Source organism: Gadus morhua, chromosome 5, assembly GCF_902167405.1.
Source record: "Gadus morhua chromosome 5, gadMor3.0, whole genome shotgun sequence".
Taxonomy (NCBI): Eukaryota; Metazoa; Chordata; class Actinopteri; order Gadiformes; family Gadidae; genus Gadus; species Gadus morhua.
This window is the reverse complement of record NC_044052.1, coordinates 7,099,345-7,116,602: the sequence shown is the minus strand read 5'-3', so window position 1 is coordinate 7,116,602 and position 17,258 is coordinate 7,099,345. Positions and strand designations below refer to the sequence as shown.

Genomic DNA, 17,258 nt, shown 5'->3' with positions numbered 1-17,258 from the left:
TCTCTCTCTCACCTTGACAGTATGCTCATGCTACATCATGCAGAAGGTGGTCTAATATATTTTGCTTACATCAATACGCTCCTCCATATTTCTTCCAAGAGAACAGTGAAGACCATCTAGGATAGGCTTCACATCGTGGATGGAGCAGAGGACTCCATCCCCTGCTCCTTTTCATCTGTCACAGCATCTTCAACGTGTATCGAGGTTCATCCTGTATCAGGAACTATGTGGAGGTTTTTGTTTGTGCAATTTTGCCAGTGATCACTAAACGTAATGTTTGTCAATTGAATACAGGCATTTGTATGCAGAGTGAGAATGACCCCCTATTTCCAATGGAAATCAAGACAAAACGTGTTAGATTGCATCAAGTAAATCATCTGAACTTTGTCATTATCTCTTTTCTGATCATACAGTTTTGAATTCATGACAGAATGCGATCCAACATTGCCGAGATGATAATCTCCAGACAAAAAATAAGCATATAATTCCAGTCTTAACTGAACTCCAATATGAATGAAATATATTCTAATTGGGCTTTATAACACAAATACAACACATTCTCATGTGCTAGTTCATTAATTCTGCTCATTAATTCAACACTGTACTCATTAATAACAGTGTTTAATTCGTAATAGTGTCGAGGCCGTTCAAAGAAGGTGCCTTTCTGTGTGAACGGGAAAACACCCCGGCAACACATTTTCTAGCACGACTCTTCAGCGTACCGCCACTCGAGGCGTTCTCCGTTGTGATTCAGTGAACAATGCAGCAGAGGCCAGCATAAGGGCTGTCAAGCAAATCGATAACATTTCATTCACATGCACCCCAAGCCCATCCTTTCTTTGTAGCTAGTAGTGTCTCTTTTCCGATTTTTTTTTTAACAGTGCTCAGAGGAACTTATCAATGTGATTGAAAAAAAGCATGGGTGGTGTATTTTTAGTTCAGTACTGTTAACCCATGGATAGGTAGTGTAGCGAGATTCATTCAGACAGTGGTGAACATTCTCTGTCTAAGGCAACAATTGGCTGGTATGCAAGATCTAATCTTCACGGCTGAACCAGAAATGTAAACCATTCTTGTTATTCTGAAATATTTGCCAATCTTCCAATGATTCCCCAATGAACCAAAAAAAATTGTGAATAATTTTGTCTTTTTTTGCCTTGCAAATTCAACGCGACTGTTGAGCGGATGAGTATGTTAATTATCTGAGACAAGATCCCGCTCTTGATTGTATACGCCATATTCCATTTAAGTCCCATTCTTTGCAAAACCATAAGCACGTGATTGTTTGCTGCTGATTGACTTTAGATATACAAAGACAAAGGGCGTTATGAAAGTCACGAGATACACAACTGCATACTGTCCCATGCCAGCTCAGCAAAGGTCATGATTGTACTTTTGTATCATTACATTCAGCGCTACATATTTCCCCACAAAGGAAAAAAAATAGATAAGATAACATCCCCTGGTCGTTCAAAACACCAACGTTCCAATAGCTAAAGTGTATTTAATTGCCTTTTTCATACCATCTGTAACAAGAAAAAGCATTTACACCAATTATATGTATTGATATAGTTTATTTAAAAATATACATTTTGCTGGGATTGTATATACATAAAATACAACATGAATAATTTAGTCATAAAAAAGGACAATACGTGGAGTTGGTTAAACACAATGGACAAACATCACAAATAAAAACATTTTCCATAACAAGCACAATTCATTTGTAGAAAATTAAGACGGACCAATACGTTTGCACATACCCCATCTGTATAATCAACACTACACTTCAGTTCAGTTCAGTTCAGCATATGCATTACATTGATTGCCACGTACATTCGAGACTGGGGGTGAATCCTACGAAGGCCTGGGAACAATAGCACAGCCCTGCCAAACTTCTTTGAGGAGTAACACTGTTTGAAGTATGTGGTCTTTTTAGGGGCAGGAGGCCGAGGGCAAACTCGTTTTTTGAGTTGACACAGTTCCTGACCCAGTTCTCCTTTATTGGCTCAGGAGAGTAAAAAGACCACGCAACCGAGAGCCACCATGATACCGCCGGGTGCCCTGACGTCAAGAGGATCGATCGGCTGCAGGTGACCCTGGTATAGCCAAAACATGATGCGTTTAGATCAATCATGTCGGGCCTCCCCAAAACCAACAAGGAGCACCAATGCCTTGTCTCCAGTACAGCAGCAGCAGGCTCCCGATACAGACAATATTGACATGGCAAACAGTCAACGGGTGTTGCTGCTGGTGCCAGGGGCTGCAACCATTTTAAATGTGTCCCCATGATGGAGGGTCCGCAAACAGGTACGCAGCCATGGCAAATACAGATTAGTTGAAAAAAAGTCAAGCGATTTTTTACCATCTACCAAAAATAACAGACTGGAGTTTGCTGGAGTTTACCATGGAGGTTTCAATGACAAGGGGTTACAGTTTCTATACTGGATCGCATTTTTTATACTGGGGTACGTTGTGGCTCTGAAATAACCATTCACGGTAGTGGAGTCACAACAACAAACAAGGCAGCTTGCGTCAAACACTTTGCATGTACATTTTGATCAACTGTACAACTCAAATCTACACCGAAACATTCTTGCCTCTGAAAACTACTTTCGTAAGAAAAGCAGGGATTTGTTTTGGGCAAAACCCAGCTATAAATAAGAAAAAAAGAATTATGGCTCCCTTAGCCCTTCATTTGAAGACATTTTGTGGCTCAGGTTTTAGAAAGATAATCTCAACCGAAATGGACTTTAAACGGCCCGCATCATTCGGTTGAATTGTGCAATGTCAGAGATATACAAGCCATGATGGCCATGAATAATAGACTAATCCTTCATTTTAATAAATAGCAATGCACCAATATGGTGAATAGAAATCAAGACACACCAATGGCAATCCAATAAAAGCAGCAGAAAAGTTTGCCTTTCCTGTAATTTACCAATATAAAAACAAGAAATATTGCAATGGTGCCATGAATTTGTTAAAACTAAAAATGAAATAAATAACCGCAATGTTAGTGCTCATCCAGACTGATTCATTGCCAGGGCAGGAACTGGGCCCTGGTCTTTCAAAACATTGTTTGGAAAATAGCACAACATAATCAAGTTTCTAAGATGATACAATGTGGTCATTCTGCATATTAATATTAATATGAAACAAAAACATGGTGAAATTGTCCTTCTTTCTTTAAATTCAACCGAAGAATAGAAAATATGGGACCGCTGAAATGGCTGTTTGTCAAAGGTCCATGTTATCCTCCTTTGCATATTCTTCCACCAGCTCCTCATAGGAGTGGTTGTGATCGGACCCGTCGCTGGTGAACACCGATCCTTCCAACTCGGAGCTCTGCTCCTCCTTGGAATCCGTCTCCGACTCGCAAACGTTCTCGTCGCACGTGGTGACGGACGACTTGGCCTTCGAGGTGCCCCCTTCCCCCTCGTCGTCGTCATAATCCTCTGCGTCGTGGTCGTCCCCCTCCCCCTCCCCCCCCCTCCCCCTCCAGGTTATTGTTCAACAAGTTCTCCTCGTCGATGAACGTGATGTTGGCGTTCTGGAAGGTGAGCGGCTGGTACTCCTTAGAGTCCCACCTCCTGGAGCCGCCCGCCCCGCCGCCGCCCCCCAGCAGTCCGCCGTGCTCCAGGTCCACCTCCTTGTCCAGCTGGTTCTCGTACATGCGGTCCTGCTCCGCCTCCGCCTCCGCCAGGTCGTCCGTCAGCAGCAGCCCGCTGTCCGAGCCCAGCAGGTAGCTCTTGGACTTGGAGAAGGCCACCCCCACGCGGTCGCTGAAGCTGTAGCGCCGCTTCTGCCGCGGCGACTGCTCCAGGCTGAGGATGGGGTGGCCGTTGTACGACATGGCGTCGTTGCAGCTCTTGGAGCGGCTCATGTCTTTCGAGACCCCCTCGCCGCTGCCGCCGCCACCGCCGCCGCCGTCCTTGGGGGGGCCACAGGCGTTGCCGTTCAGGCCCCGGTCCTTCTTGGCGCCGATCTGCTTGATCAGGTCGTTGTAGCCCTCCTGCTTCTTGGACAGGAAGCTGAAGATGTTGACGTCGCTGGGCGTGGGTGTCAGCCGCAGGGAGGCCTTATGGGCCTCCTTGGTGTGGCGCAGCTCGTCCACCGACAGCTTGCGGCGCTTGCGGCGTTTCTTCAAGGCCTTGTGGGCTTCCACCACCATCCGCACCTTCCAGTTGAAGAACAGCGAGAGCCACGCCAGGCCCAGGTAAATCCACACCTCCACGAAGTAGCGGTACAGTGTGGGGTAATCCGTGTTTGGGTCCACACCTGACGGAGCAATGGAAAGGAAAACAATCATCACATTTTATATTGAAATGGTAAACATATTTAACCAAGACATGGTTTTGAGATCTGCGTACATGCACAACGTTACAATAGTTACCAGCTGCTTCTTAAGCCTTTCGCTATGCATGGATTCTGTAATGATACTATTGGTTCCATACAGATTCTCACAAGGCCAAAAACAATACAGATTATCATAAGGCCAAAACCCAGTACATTTTGAATTAATCAGAGGACATACCTGCTACTAGGTCTCCAAATCCGATTGTGGTCAAAGTGATGAATGAGAAGTACAAGCCTTCCACATATGTCCATCCCTCCTGGGACTTGAACACAAACGGTGGGAGGACGAGGTGAAACAGGACGCCCCAAAGAACAAAAATGGCTGTGCAGGCGAACTGGGCCTTTCTCTGGGAGAGGGCAAAAAAAAGAAAACCAAGACCGTAAGAGATTCATTCTGCTCAGTTGAAAACTGACAAACATGCCTGTTGAGTACAAGTGACGGTGGTGGAAGAGGCTGGTGAGCTTACCAGGGAAAGACCTTTCTTGGTCAGGTACTGGCCCAGGTGCTTGGCCCGGCCACCAAAGAACTTCCCCAGCTCACTGATCCAGCTCAGACACAACGGCACACCGAACAGCCCGTAGAAGATGCAAAACATCCGGCCCGCCGGGGTTTTGGGGGCCATGTTTCCATAACCTTCAAAAGTAACGGCAAAGTGGGAATGTCAGGTGTGTGTGCTGTAGGTCACTTTAGGACTAGTATAGTACATGCAGTTTAGTTTGGTTCAGCAGGTAGTGGTACAGTGAAAAAGTACCGTCATATTTGTGCCTCACTCGAGCATCACACTCGTTTGATGCATATCTGACTAAGTCAATTTATTCAGTCAGTCAACTAGGAATACAGTAGAGGAGTTACTTTGGGAAACCTGAATTTCCACCTCTGAAGGATTGCAAAAATAGATTTGAAAAGGCTATAAAAGACAAAGAAAACAGTGCTGTAAAAAGCTTGCTAATGAACCCTTGATTACAGCTTCTCCGCAACTGCTACCGTCTTATCTATAAGGGTTGTTCGGTGCATTAGGATTAGCACGGGCAAAAGGGCAAACAATATCTAATAAAGTGTGGTCCAGTGGAACAAAGTCAGAAAGGCGGTCAACAATGCTGTAGCGATTACAATACAATTAACACATTTCGCCGGGTGACCTTACATCTTAAATGGGTAAAATAAAATGGAAAAACACTTACCGATTGTGGTGATGACGGTTGCCGCGAATATGACTGCGTTGGGCCAGTTCCAATTGTTGAAGGTCTTTCTGCCGGTGATGGTGACTCCTTGGCTTGAGGCGTCGGCCACCACCTGAGAAGGGAAAATCCCACGGCATGGGTTAAAGGAAAATACCCAAATCCCACAAATACAGCAGCAGCCACTGAATTGTAACCCATCCAAGTCGCTTTAGGCGAAAAGGAAGGGGGTAGAGTGGGGGAGATTTTGTTTTGTCCAACCACATCCTTCCTCCTGGGATACTCTTGATGTTATCACGGACGCACTGATGAGTTGACCAGTGCCCGTTCTAGACATGTACCACACCGGGCCCAGTGCTTCTGTAAGCAGTAAATACTAGCACTTGTGCTGCCAATCAGAGACTGCAGGGAGAGGATCTGCTCTCCCATCAAACCAAATACAATCTTATGTTCCTTGTGGATGGGAGTTGGACTGCGCAACAGGATTTTCCTACAACAACAGTTATTTCTACCAAGGCAATTTATAAATGGGGACGGTTTGGCCTGAACGGTGTTTTAAGAGACATAATACTGATATTCCATGTTTCATATATGAATGCTGCCAGTTGCAGATTGCAAAAAGGAATAAGTGCTGCTTGGTTTTTGGCCTGTGCACTGAACAGGCAGATTTCACAAACTATTTACTTTAAAAAATAATGGAGGTATTGTTCCAATATAGCAGTAAAAGAAAAATGATTAAATAATATGAAACGAGATGATAAAAAAATGTCCCCATTCAATGTTCACACTTGCGATCAACGCAATCTTATTTAAATTAAAACAATTATCCCATCGTTCTAGGAAAACCTACCAGACCCCATTGTCAAACCCATGCAGCAGTCAGATTCGTAACATTTCCCCTTTAATTATATTGGGTAATCTATGTCTACCTAGTGTTAGCCACCCTATCCCATTCAATATCACATCCCTGATAAACCCATGTGCATCAAGAAAATCAAACACAAAAAGACCTTGGCACAAAGCATACATAGCATCCCTTTCATTCACACAAGTTCCTTCATTCTCCACTGTCCTCCTTGAGAGGATGAGTTGGGCTCTGCACACTACACTTAAGCGCTAGAAGACTTTTGGTCAACTTTCTGTAATGATAGCTGGTCTGCGACGGTCCTGCTCTCTAATTAAGCAGCGCAAGAGGAGACGTGTTGCTTTGTTTGCTGATTCAACACAAGTCTCCTCCGTAGGGTCTTGTGACGCCTGCAGCGCTGACGAGCACAGTCGCTCCGCTGTGACTGGAGATTAACCGAGTGGGGACATTGCACCTCTGTTAAGTGACCTATTCTCACCGCCTACAGCACATACACTGACGCCACGGTTCTCAAGACTGGCACGATTGAACACAATGCCAACTGTGTGTATCCATACATATACGGGCGCGTGGAGACCGGAGACGCCACGTTTTCACATCTACAGTGCCTTTTGGTTCTTCGTTACACTTAGTGTCCCAACCAGAAAATGTATATTTTTAAAACACGCACACACTAAAACAATACTATCACTATTTGCTCAAACTTTTTCCCCCCATTTTATGAGACAAGAAGGACAAATCCTCCCTGTGACCAAACATCAAATATTGTCTCATCACCATGGGTTGTCAAATCCATGGACGGTTCTGTAGACTGAGAGGTTTGTCTGCACTGTGTCTGTAGTTTTACAGACGAAGACAAAACGGGGAAAGGGCAGAGTTTAAGACCTGAAAGCCAAAACGCTGGATGCAAACAAAACCGCACGGGGCATAGTATGTACTTCCTCAAAGTTCTCCTTTTTTCTTTAGTTATTAATAATTAATTTCTAGCATTCTCTCACATGACAAATCCCAAGGTGGTTAAGACTAGGAGTTAGGGTCATGAGCAGTGAGCCATCTTGACTCCAAACAAGAAGGATAACACATGACCCGAGGTTGTGACCCTCCGAGTTCTCGCCTTAAAAAAGGTCACATGGAGACCAAACCATTAAAAACAGGTCAGCCAGTGGTCAGGCCGTGATTTACAACTGCCTGGAATGTGTTCTGTGGGGCCAGTTTAACTCCAGCAAGCCGTTGGAGCCCTGATTTGGGACGGCCGCTAGAGACACTGGATCCTCACCTGCTGCCTCTACAGTTGTGCAAGTTATTTACGCAAAGTTGTCCAAACTTTGCGTAAATAAGGCTGTAAAAGCAACACCACACTGGACATTAAGAGACAAAATGTGTAATTCTCATTAGGTTTCGTTTTCCCTGCTACGGTGTAAATAACTTGGTTAACAATGTTAAAACGAGACTATACCATCTCATTGTTAAAGAGAATTTGTAGCTACAAGAGACCACATCAGGACTGAGGTTAAGTATAAAGTGGAGTGTCAAATATATTATGAATGAAGAATCTTTCTGCCAATTATGAATAAGATTAAAAAGTAGGTACACCAATTTGCTCTTCATATCTTTTCCATTTGCACTGAGGGAACATTGTGGTAGAACAGTAAAAGGTTTTGTGATGTCTGTAGTACCAGGCCCACACACTGCAGAGGGTAAATAACATTGCAACCATTTAGCAGTGAACAAAGTTTGAACTCATCAATGACAGCCAGCCTGTGTCCTTAAATTAATTGAACGGCTGCGTGAAGAACAGAAAATAAGCTCTCAAAGTTTAATCTCCAACTTGTGATGTTGTTTAACTAACTTAATTATGCCATACCTAATTGACTAAAAGTGATACCACTAACAAAAGCGACCGTGGTTAGCTATCTAGTAAAAATAAAGTAAGGATTCCCACATGTTCACGGTTTGATGATGGAAAACAGTGGTACAGTTGTATTAAGCATAGAACACTAAACGCTTGATGGGGTTTTAGTTGTTAAAACAGCTCAATGACGCCAATCCAGGTCTTCCGAGTGATTCTCAAATGAAAGTCAACGAAAGTCTTGCTTTTGTGAGGGGAAAAAAACTGGCCTATAACCCTGGGACACCAACTAAGAACAAAAGCTGATCATCCACTATCACAGCTGTGTTATAACATAGTAAAAACAAGTGTATGCAGGTTACTGTGGTTTTGTAGCATTTCTAACCACTCTTAATATTATCCAGCTCCTGCTAGTATACTGCATTACCAATCATTTTGTCAACCCAAGTTAAAGCTTTACACTGTGTTTCTTATGAGCTAAGTGTGATCAATTTCAGTGTCACTTTTACTTAAGCATTGTCAACTGCTATTCCCCTGACACACACACACACACACACACACACACACACACACACACACACACACACACACACACACACACACACACACACACACACACACACACACACACACACACACACACACACACACACACCTGTTAGCAGGACAGCTGGTCTGTCAGTATCGCTTCAGTCCCAAGGTACTTTTCAGCGCTCGGCATGCGCACAGAACTGCAACAGCTGTTGGTGAGCCGCATCACAAAAAAATTAAGTCACTTTGAAAAACAAAACAAAACAAAAAGTAATCATAACATATTTATGGCGTTGGTATTGTGGGAGGGAGCTGACGGGAATGAATGTGGGACTGAACATGCGATGCTGCCGACCAACAGTGACTAGCACTATTGTAGACGAGGAACAATGATGCTCTTCACCTCTTCTTGATTTGGTATAGAATCAAATGGGCAGGCAACAGCAGTGGATTCTTCACACACGCACGCACGCACGCACGCACGCACGCACGCACGCACGCACGCACGCACGCACGCACGCACGCACGCACGCACGCACGCGTAGCAGCTGCTCAACAGTCTAAGCCCAAACAGTTTGAGAACTGGGGGGGCTTCTTCCAAATTGACTTTTGTTGCTGCCTTGTAGCTTTTAATTTTGATAGGTTTTTCTGTAGAAGCCACCAACTGCCAGTTGGTGGTTATTTGCATTGGAAGAGTTCCATACGGTTGTGTATTGGTTCCCTGAAAGCCATCATGTCTGATAACCCTAACCTCACATACAATCATGCAAAACTCTTTAGGGACCAATTTCTATGACGCAAAACAACACGCCTCCAACCAAGGAGCTATCCCATTTCAATCAAAGACCCACTTAGCATAACATCTCTCCATCACTTAGTTTAAGGCAGCTAGGATGTACCAAATCCTGCATTATGCTAAATTTCCCTATCAGCCAGGCATGTTTCTGAAAGTATTCTCAGAATCGCCCCTTGACTTGGCGATACCAAACATGGGTCAGTAGCAACGTGACTTATTAAAGAAACTGAAAGGAAAGATAAATCCTTAGAAATGAAAGAAAAAAAATACAAAGAGTTTGCAGTGTTTATGAAAAATGTACCTCTACATCTAAATCAAGAACAAACTAAATATGCAAAATATGCCAATGATTTAGATACGCAAGCAGCCCACGTGCACAACTGAAACAGAACTCTCCAAAGCAGGATGTCAAGGGTCCAGCGACTGAGGTGAACACTCTTGATAAGATAAGTGGTTCCGCTCTCCACAGACGATGTACACGCTACTTGCAAGATTGCAAACTTGCAAGCATTTGCCTCAATCCCCCTAATTACAGTTTGAAGCGGCGAATAAACTTTGTGACGCATTCGGCTATCTCTGTCCTCACTGCACACAGAGGGGGGGACAAAAACAGTACTTATGCATGCCATTCTGCGTGCCAGTTTCCCAGTGGTGGGTTGTGTTTTTAATGCATTAGCGACAATGCAGCGATTCCTGTCTTAACTTTTACAGAGAGCCAACATCACTGAGCCATAAAATCCAATGTGTGAAACTTGCCACTTCAAGGTCCTTTACAGGGCGCAGTGAAACCCTTGTTAATAAAGTGAAGAAAGCCAAATCTACTTTTTCCATGAGAGCCAGAAAACCCTGTTTAAACTGGAACAGACTGGGGGAAAGTTTCCACAACGCAAATTTGCTGGCGATGCAACAAAGTGAGGAAGATGACATCTGCATGTTGCAGGTTAATGAGGAGTGATACAGACCTCCTCCAGATATTGTTTTTTCTGGAGGCCTATGTATAGCTAAATTTGAAGTATCCAAGCTGATGTGAACCACAGCAAGGTTTACAAAGAAAAAAAACTGCATTGGCCTCTTCTGGAGAATACTTGGTAACTGGAATCTACATGTCTGAATTATGCTCCAAAACTTTTGTTTTACTACTGTGGGCGCGTTGGATGGCCCTGGTTCCATTTAACAAGTCGGTAAATATTAGATCTGCCATGATGCATCGCTGTTCAACCCAACAGAAAAATCTGTCCTACCCTTTGGCAGCAGCTGTAGCCAAATGAGCCTCAGAGGAGCTGCTAAAGTTCTGCTGCGGGGAGGCCCTGAAGTGAGGGGCCTCTGTGTGTGTGTGTGTGTGTGTGTGTGTGTGTGTGTGTGTGTGTGTGTGTGTGTGTGTGTGTGTGTGTGTGTGTGTGTGTGTGTGTGTGTGTGTGCGTGCGTGCGTGCGTGCGTGCGTGCGTGTTAAATCCTTCCAATGGAGATTTGGGTCGGGGGGAAAGGAGACTCGTCGAGACATGCCTGTCTGTGGTCATACTTGCCGGTGGGAAGTAAGTGAAGACAAAGTGCTCCAGTTTTTCCTTTTTATAGACTTAGAAAAAGGAAAGTAGTTTCCCGTGCGCAAATGGAACAATTCTCATGAATAGTGTAGCGAGAGAGGCAGGGCGGAAGGAAGTGTTGTGTAATCTTGGAACTGATATGCTGCATAAATCGCAAACGTTGGAAAATGGGCATGTTTGATTATTGCATCATCAAGGGCAAATTAGTACAAAGTAAGAGCTGAACAACTCACACATGTCAGCATGCGGCATACAAAACACCTGCACGTTGGCTTTGTGTATACACACAGCGTGGACAATAACAGCATAGCCTACCGCCAGCGGCGGGGCCAGAGGAATGCAACAGTATCACAATATTATCGACTAACGTTAACTATTGCAACCAATCTAACAGAGTAAAAGTCCTTATGCCATTAACAATAAAAGCAAAAGCAAGGTTTGTTTAAGGTTCATTTGTACTAATTCAAAACATAAAATACAACCTCAAACACATGCAACCAAATTCTTGAAACGAATAAAACAAATGTGCGACCATACCTTGAGTATTTTGTCCAAATCATCTTCTGACAGACAGGGGTAGGCTAGGAGTATTTTTCCTTTTTCGACCTTATATTCTTCTGCAGCGAGTTTCCAATTAGGCTCTTCGAGGACTTGAAATATTGCTGCACCAATGGACAAGTAGAAGATTATTGCCGAAGTTAAGAGGGGACCTTTATCTACCATACTTATGTACAAGGAATCGAGGGGTGGAGAACGCGGGAGAGGGGCCCCTTGTGTAGTCCTTTGGCTATGCCGGGCACATGCTCAACAGGTTGGTCTTTGGGTGAAGGTTCCTTTTCTTCCGCACGAGTCTCTTGAAGAAGTGGTCAAACTTGCCACCTCGGGCAGCATTAGCTCGACAGATGAAATGAATAAAAGTGCTCATCAATTGGGCTTAACGTTTGAAAGAGCGTCTGAAAAGATCTGCCACTGTGTGGACTGCAGTTGTTGACTCTCCACATGTGCCGCCTGTAGCAACTTAGAGGAACACTACTGTGCTCACTAGACTAGTAGTGAACTGTGTGGGGGAGTGGAGACGAGCACAGGATCCGCCCTAAATTGGGCAATGGGCGTCCCCGATTTCACCAGTTCAACGGCAGGTAATAAAAACATATATGAATAGTCCTGCTATGGATGTGTTACGTTTATATGATTGAAATGCAAGATATGAATTGTACTTTTTATTTTCCCAAGTTGCGTTGAAACAAAACGCCGAAATGGATTTATTTTCCAAGCCAGTAGGCTAGGCCTTGTCATTTAGGTAGTTGTTCAGATCTCCTTTTTTTTTTACACCACACTCCATTTAACTTAATAAACTAAAATCAAAAAGTGGCATCTAGTCTTAAATAATTACTGTTTTAAATACAGAGTATTATGTTTACATTGCTAAATGCAAATAAACAATGTAGGCCCAATAAGGCATGCTGTACCATCGTTGGGGGAGTTTTAGAAACGTACATGGCTGTTCGTGATTGTGCGCGTGTCAAACTACGCGCACGTCGTTGTGTCTCGCTGATTTGGGATTTTTGTCCCTTCGATTATTATGTGCAAACTTCAAGCCGCACTACTGTTTTCTCCCGGGTGCTTTCCCTTTACGGTGAAGAGTGGAGAGTCGCGAGGAAGCCTCCAAATACCAAACGCAAACACTGGATCTGGTCTGGATTCCTCCACAGCTGAGCAGATCTATCATCTGATCCGCTACTTCACATCCGCCTTGAGAAGATACTGGGACACAAAAGATGTACCTCTGCGCTATCAATCCGGTCGGAAATCCCTCCCCTAACCCTAACCCATTGATAGTCTATATTGTCACATATTGATGATATTGTGATGATTAAAAAACAAATAAAGAATATACACCGTCGGCCATACCTATGTGTTTAGTACAAGAGCAATAATCAAGTCATTCCTACTGATGATTCCCAAAGTATGTTAAAATATATCAGGGATACTATTAGGCCTACTTTGCTCGAAAAAAGGTTTTTACTATCGTTTTAAAAAATGCTCAATGTTTTTCAGTGTGTTTAGTAGAAGCAAGAATGGTTCACAACAAACCCTTAGTGATATGTCTGTGAAACAACACAGTCTTTCATATGCGCTCTTGTCATTTCAATTTGTGGACTAAAGGATTGGCTCTTCCCATTGACATGTAATGCTGATAATCCCCAGTGCCCTGTCCCCTCTGAAAGAATACTCTATTTAAATACTCTACAAAAACACACACACACACACACACACACACACACACACACACACACACACACACACACACACACACACACACACACACACACACACACACACACACACACATTGTTAAAAGCCCCTGGCCCATCACAAAACTGATAAATGGCGAGAAGACCACCTCGATTCAGTGCACTATCAACATGCCCTATCTGTCTAGCGATTCTATTTTTCTTCACCTTCCTGTTAGAATCTATCTTGGTTGTGAGAACACGGCCTGAATAACCCAGAGAGACTGCCTCTCTGCAAACCAACTCGCACACGGGTATGAGGAAAAGGAAATGTCTTGTTTTTTGGATGTTCAGAGGCATTTCTGATATATGTTGAAATATTCCGTTTTCTTTCTGATTCCTCTTGATTTTCTGGACACATTTTTGCATTACATGCACATGCCTGTTGCATTAAACGAAACCCACTGATCCACGTGTGGGGTGTTTAATTACTTTTCAAACAACATGCAAACCGTACCAAACTAACAGTTGCCTCAGTAATGTGCCGGCAGCTAGTCGACTCTGTGAGAGGGGGGGGGGGGGCGGGACGACGACTGTCTAAAAGAGAGGGAGAGCGGGGGATGGGAAGGCTGAGTAGCCGGACCTTGACAAATGAGTTCCTGACATAACTCTTACATAACGGCAGCACAGTCCCAGCAAGTATTTGGTGTAAGCTCTCCCCCTCAGCAGTGGTTGACCTCTTTAGGTGTTTTGGCGGGACAGTAGATACAGGTCCCTTCCAGATGGGAAGACTTCTTGCATATAAACATACTGATTACAGCAGAGCCTATGGGGCGTTCAGAATGCCCTCAAACCTCTTTCCATTTTTTAGACGAGGGGTTTTCAGCTTTGAGATGATCAACAATGAATTCAAATAGTTCAACAACATTATTAAAATCTTGAGAATATGACCCTCCTTTGCTACTTTGAAGAAATGCAACTTTTAATATAGCTGATTTAGAGCTGACAATGACAACTGACTGGCAGCATAACACAACACTGGAATGATAATTACACACTGCCATGGATAAGTTGTTTGAAGACTGACCCGCTTAACACCCATTCATGTGTCACATTTTTTCTAAATTGATTGTTTATTGCTGTTCTTAGGAAACCAAACTATCCATGCTGATATTGTTTTCCTATATTTGAGACTCTATGTTGCTATGGTTTTTCAAAAATCACCTTTCAATGTAATGTTTCCACCCAAATGAGTTCCACTAGTTATTGTGCCTGTCAAACATTTGCTATTCAATTCTCCTATTTGTAATCCATTATTCCAGCCATGTCCATGGTAGTTTTTCCCCTCTCAATGATTCTTCTTGACCTAATCGTTATTACTGAATGTTTTTCACAATGTGTCCAACAACACTAGAAGCATGTCATTTGGCCACTCTTGACTTATGACTCCCTACTGGTTGATGGTTTGGTTTGGTTCAGGCGTTAAGCCTTTGGCTTGCTCAGTGCTCTTCCTTCCTGAGAATCACCCCAATTCATGTGTGCTGCCGAGGTGCATAATAAAGTATGTGTGCGAGCTTTAACAAAGATAGACTGTACAAAATCAATGCAGTTAATTTTGTTACGATCAGCTTATAACTTGGCCCGGGCCCTAATCATGTTGGCGCCATCTCCTCGTGATGTCTCGTGGAGGATCTTGCTGACTCTAGCCTGTATTTTGCATTCACACATTGTTGTCTATAAAATCCACTGTTGAGTAGTTACAACATAATACAGACGGACACGAAACCACCCTTGAAATGGCCTACAGCTATAGGACTTATAGCTATTCAAACTGAATTATAATACTTGTTACCATTGGCCATTTATTGTCTAGCTCCTTTGAAACCCTTTTAAACTGTACCCGGGACTAAATGTTCCATAAATAAACTCCCACACGTACACGCCCTACCTGTGTTTGTAGCCAAGGGCAAGTTATGCTAAGTACAATGACTGTTACATTTTTATGTTGTGTTGTTGATTCCAATACACCTCGGAAGACAGATATCCACATAAAACAAATTACATGTGACATAACTACTCGACTGCCGATTGAGAATACCAAGAAAGATAAAGTGTCATAAAAGTGCACAAATGCCTCAAAATTGTACTACTTTGGAGTACAATTGTTATCTATTTAGTTTGTTTAAACTAACAGCACAGGATCGTTTTTTTCTCAAAGTTATGTAGCAAGTACATTTCAAAGTCACTCTGAGTTATCTCACGCATTTAGTCTTTCTCGGCATGGCTGCTGTATCTATCCCAGTGATTAGGGTATCTGGAAATAGGTAGTTACGGCTCATTAACTTTGGAAATGGTTAAACAGCCTACGCCATGACATCCAGCGTCATCCTATTTCTGACGTTTCAAATTAACCGTACAAAAGACACTGAATATATACTGATAATGAGTTTTCTGTAGTAGTTAACAGTGGAGTGGAGTTCATTCAAGGTAGGGGTTATTTGAAACAAAGTAATCTAAAGGCTTTGTTTGGTTGTTTTTTGGTGTAAGGCTAATCGTCTCTTGCTTGCCTTCAGGTGACTTGTTTATAAGACTGACATTGCTAACAAAGGCGTTTTTGATGAACAACCACACATAGCTCACATAATCAAGAACCCCGTAGGCTCTGTCCATGACATCCTCCATGTGTGTTAATGCCACTGGAATGCTCTGGCATTATGCAATACAATAATATATGTGGCCACACTAGGCCACAAATTTCTTAGGAAGCTAGCTGTTTCCACAAAGCCCATGTTTATGTACCTTGAAAATAACATCGGTCAAGTGCTTCTTCAAAAATAGATATGGGACAGCGATTAGTTTCAAGGATAATGGAAATGCTGCAGGGTTTGTCCACCTTGTTTCCTTAGTGATTTGCAAGTGTTCTGATCAGAAGACTGGAGTGGGCGAGAGTCTTCCAACAGGTAGATACATGCTGTGATTCTCTGCTGTTAAGAGGACAGTTTGTATTCGTCACTTGCCACCAAAGGAAATCCACTGCAGTGTAGTAAGCAGAGACTCCACCTGAACACAAAGACTTCGTTTCCACAGCTATCGGCAGATATCTTTGCTATCTACAGCTAAGCCATCAGCCAAAGACCCTGAAATATTCTTTGGTTGTCTTCGGTGAAGAAAGTGAAAAGGTTGCACCACCACAGTTGTGTTTTATCCTCTGCCTAGCTGTAGGCCTCCGCGAGCATGACACCCAAAGCCCTCTGCTTCATAATAACAAGCATCTGCAGTCACTTTTGACTTTTGACTGTGCAGTCACAGTTAGAGTTATGATAAATGCTTGGAAAGAATATGTGCACATTCAACTAATTTGCTTCTGGTTGGTGTTGAGTAACAAAATGTTCTGCCAGGGAAACAAAAACATAATTTTTCTTTCTACATTTCTGACCCAGCTTCAGCCCGCAATATTCCAGTTACTCTTTCATATGCCCTGGTCATGCAGCAAGAGGATATCACTTTCTTTGACTACATGCCGATATGCTGCTCATGGGTCAATAGGGAGGACTTTAGTTGCATGAATTTTAATAATTAAAGACTCGCTTTGGTATTACCTTTATTGCAACAGTCCAATATTTACCGGAGACGCTAGTAAACAGTGAGTCCAGGTTTTTTTTGGCCATTTCCAAAACTGACAATTGTTCAGTGGAGCAATTTGATCCTTTCATTCACTGAAGACAGCAGGCAGAACAAAGAACAATCAAGCTTTTGTCTGAAAAGTCAACCAGACAAAGACAAGGAAACCTTAAACCCGTGTAAAGGACTGCAAAGTACTGGCACTGTGTTGAAGTTCTGCTTATAGGGCAGCGGGTATCAGAGCAGAATGTCTTTACCGGTTTTCAATCAAATGAGTGGTCCA

General features: G+C 43.2%; 1 protein-coding gene across 1 annotated transcript; it reads right to left on the bottom strand.

Annotated features, from left to right (window-relative positions):
• Positions 1-1,554: 1,554 nt before the first annotated feature.
• On the bottom strand, positions 1,555-12,164 carry LOC115544027 (potassium channel subfamily K member 5-like). The gene is given in 6 exon segments (XM_030356776.1): positions 1,555-3,498; positions 3,500-4,281; positions 4,538-4,706; positions 4,827-4,993; positions 5,542-5,653; positions 11,658-12,164. Coding segments are annotated over 6 exon segments (1,674 nt in total). The 5' UTR covers positions 11,844-12,164; the 3' UTR covers positions 1,555-3,240.
• Positions 12,165-17,258: the final 5,094 nt, after the last annotated feature.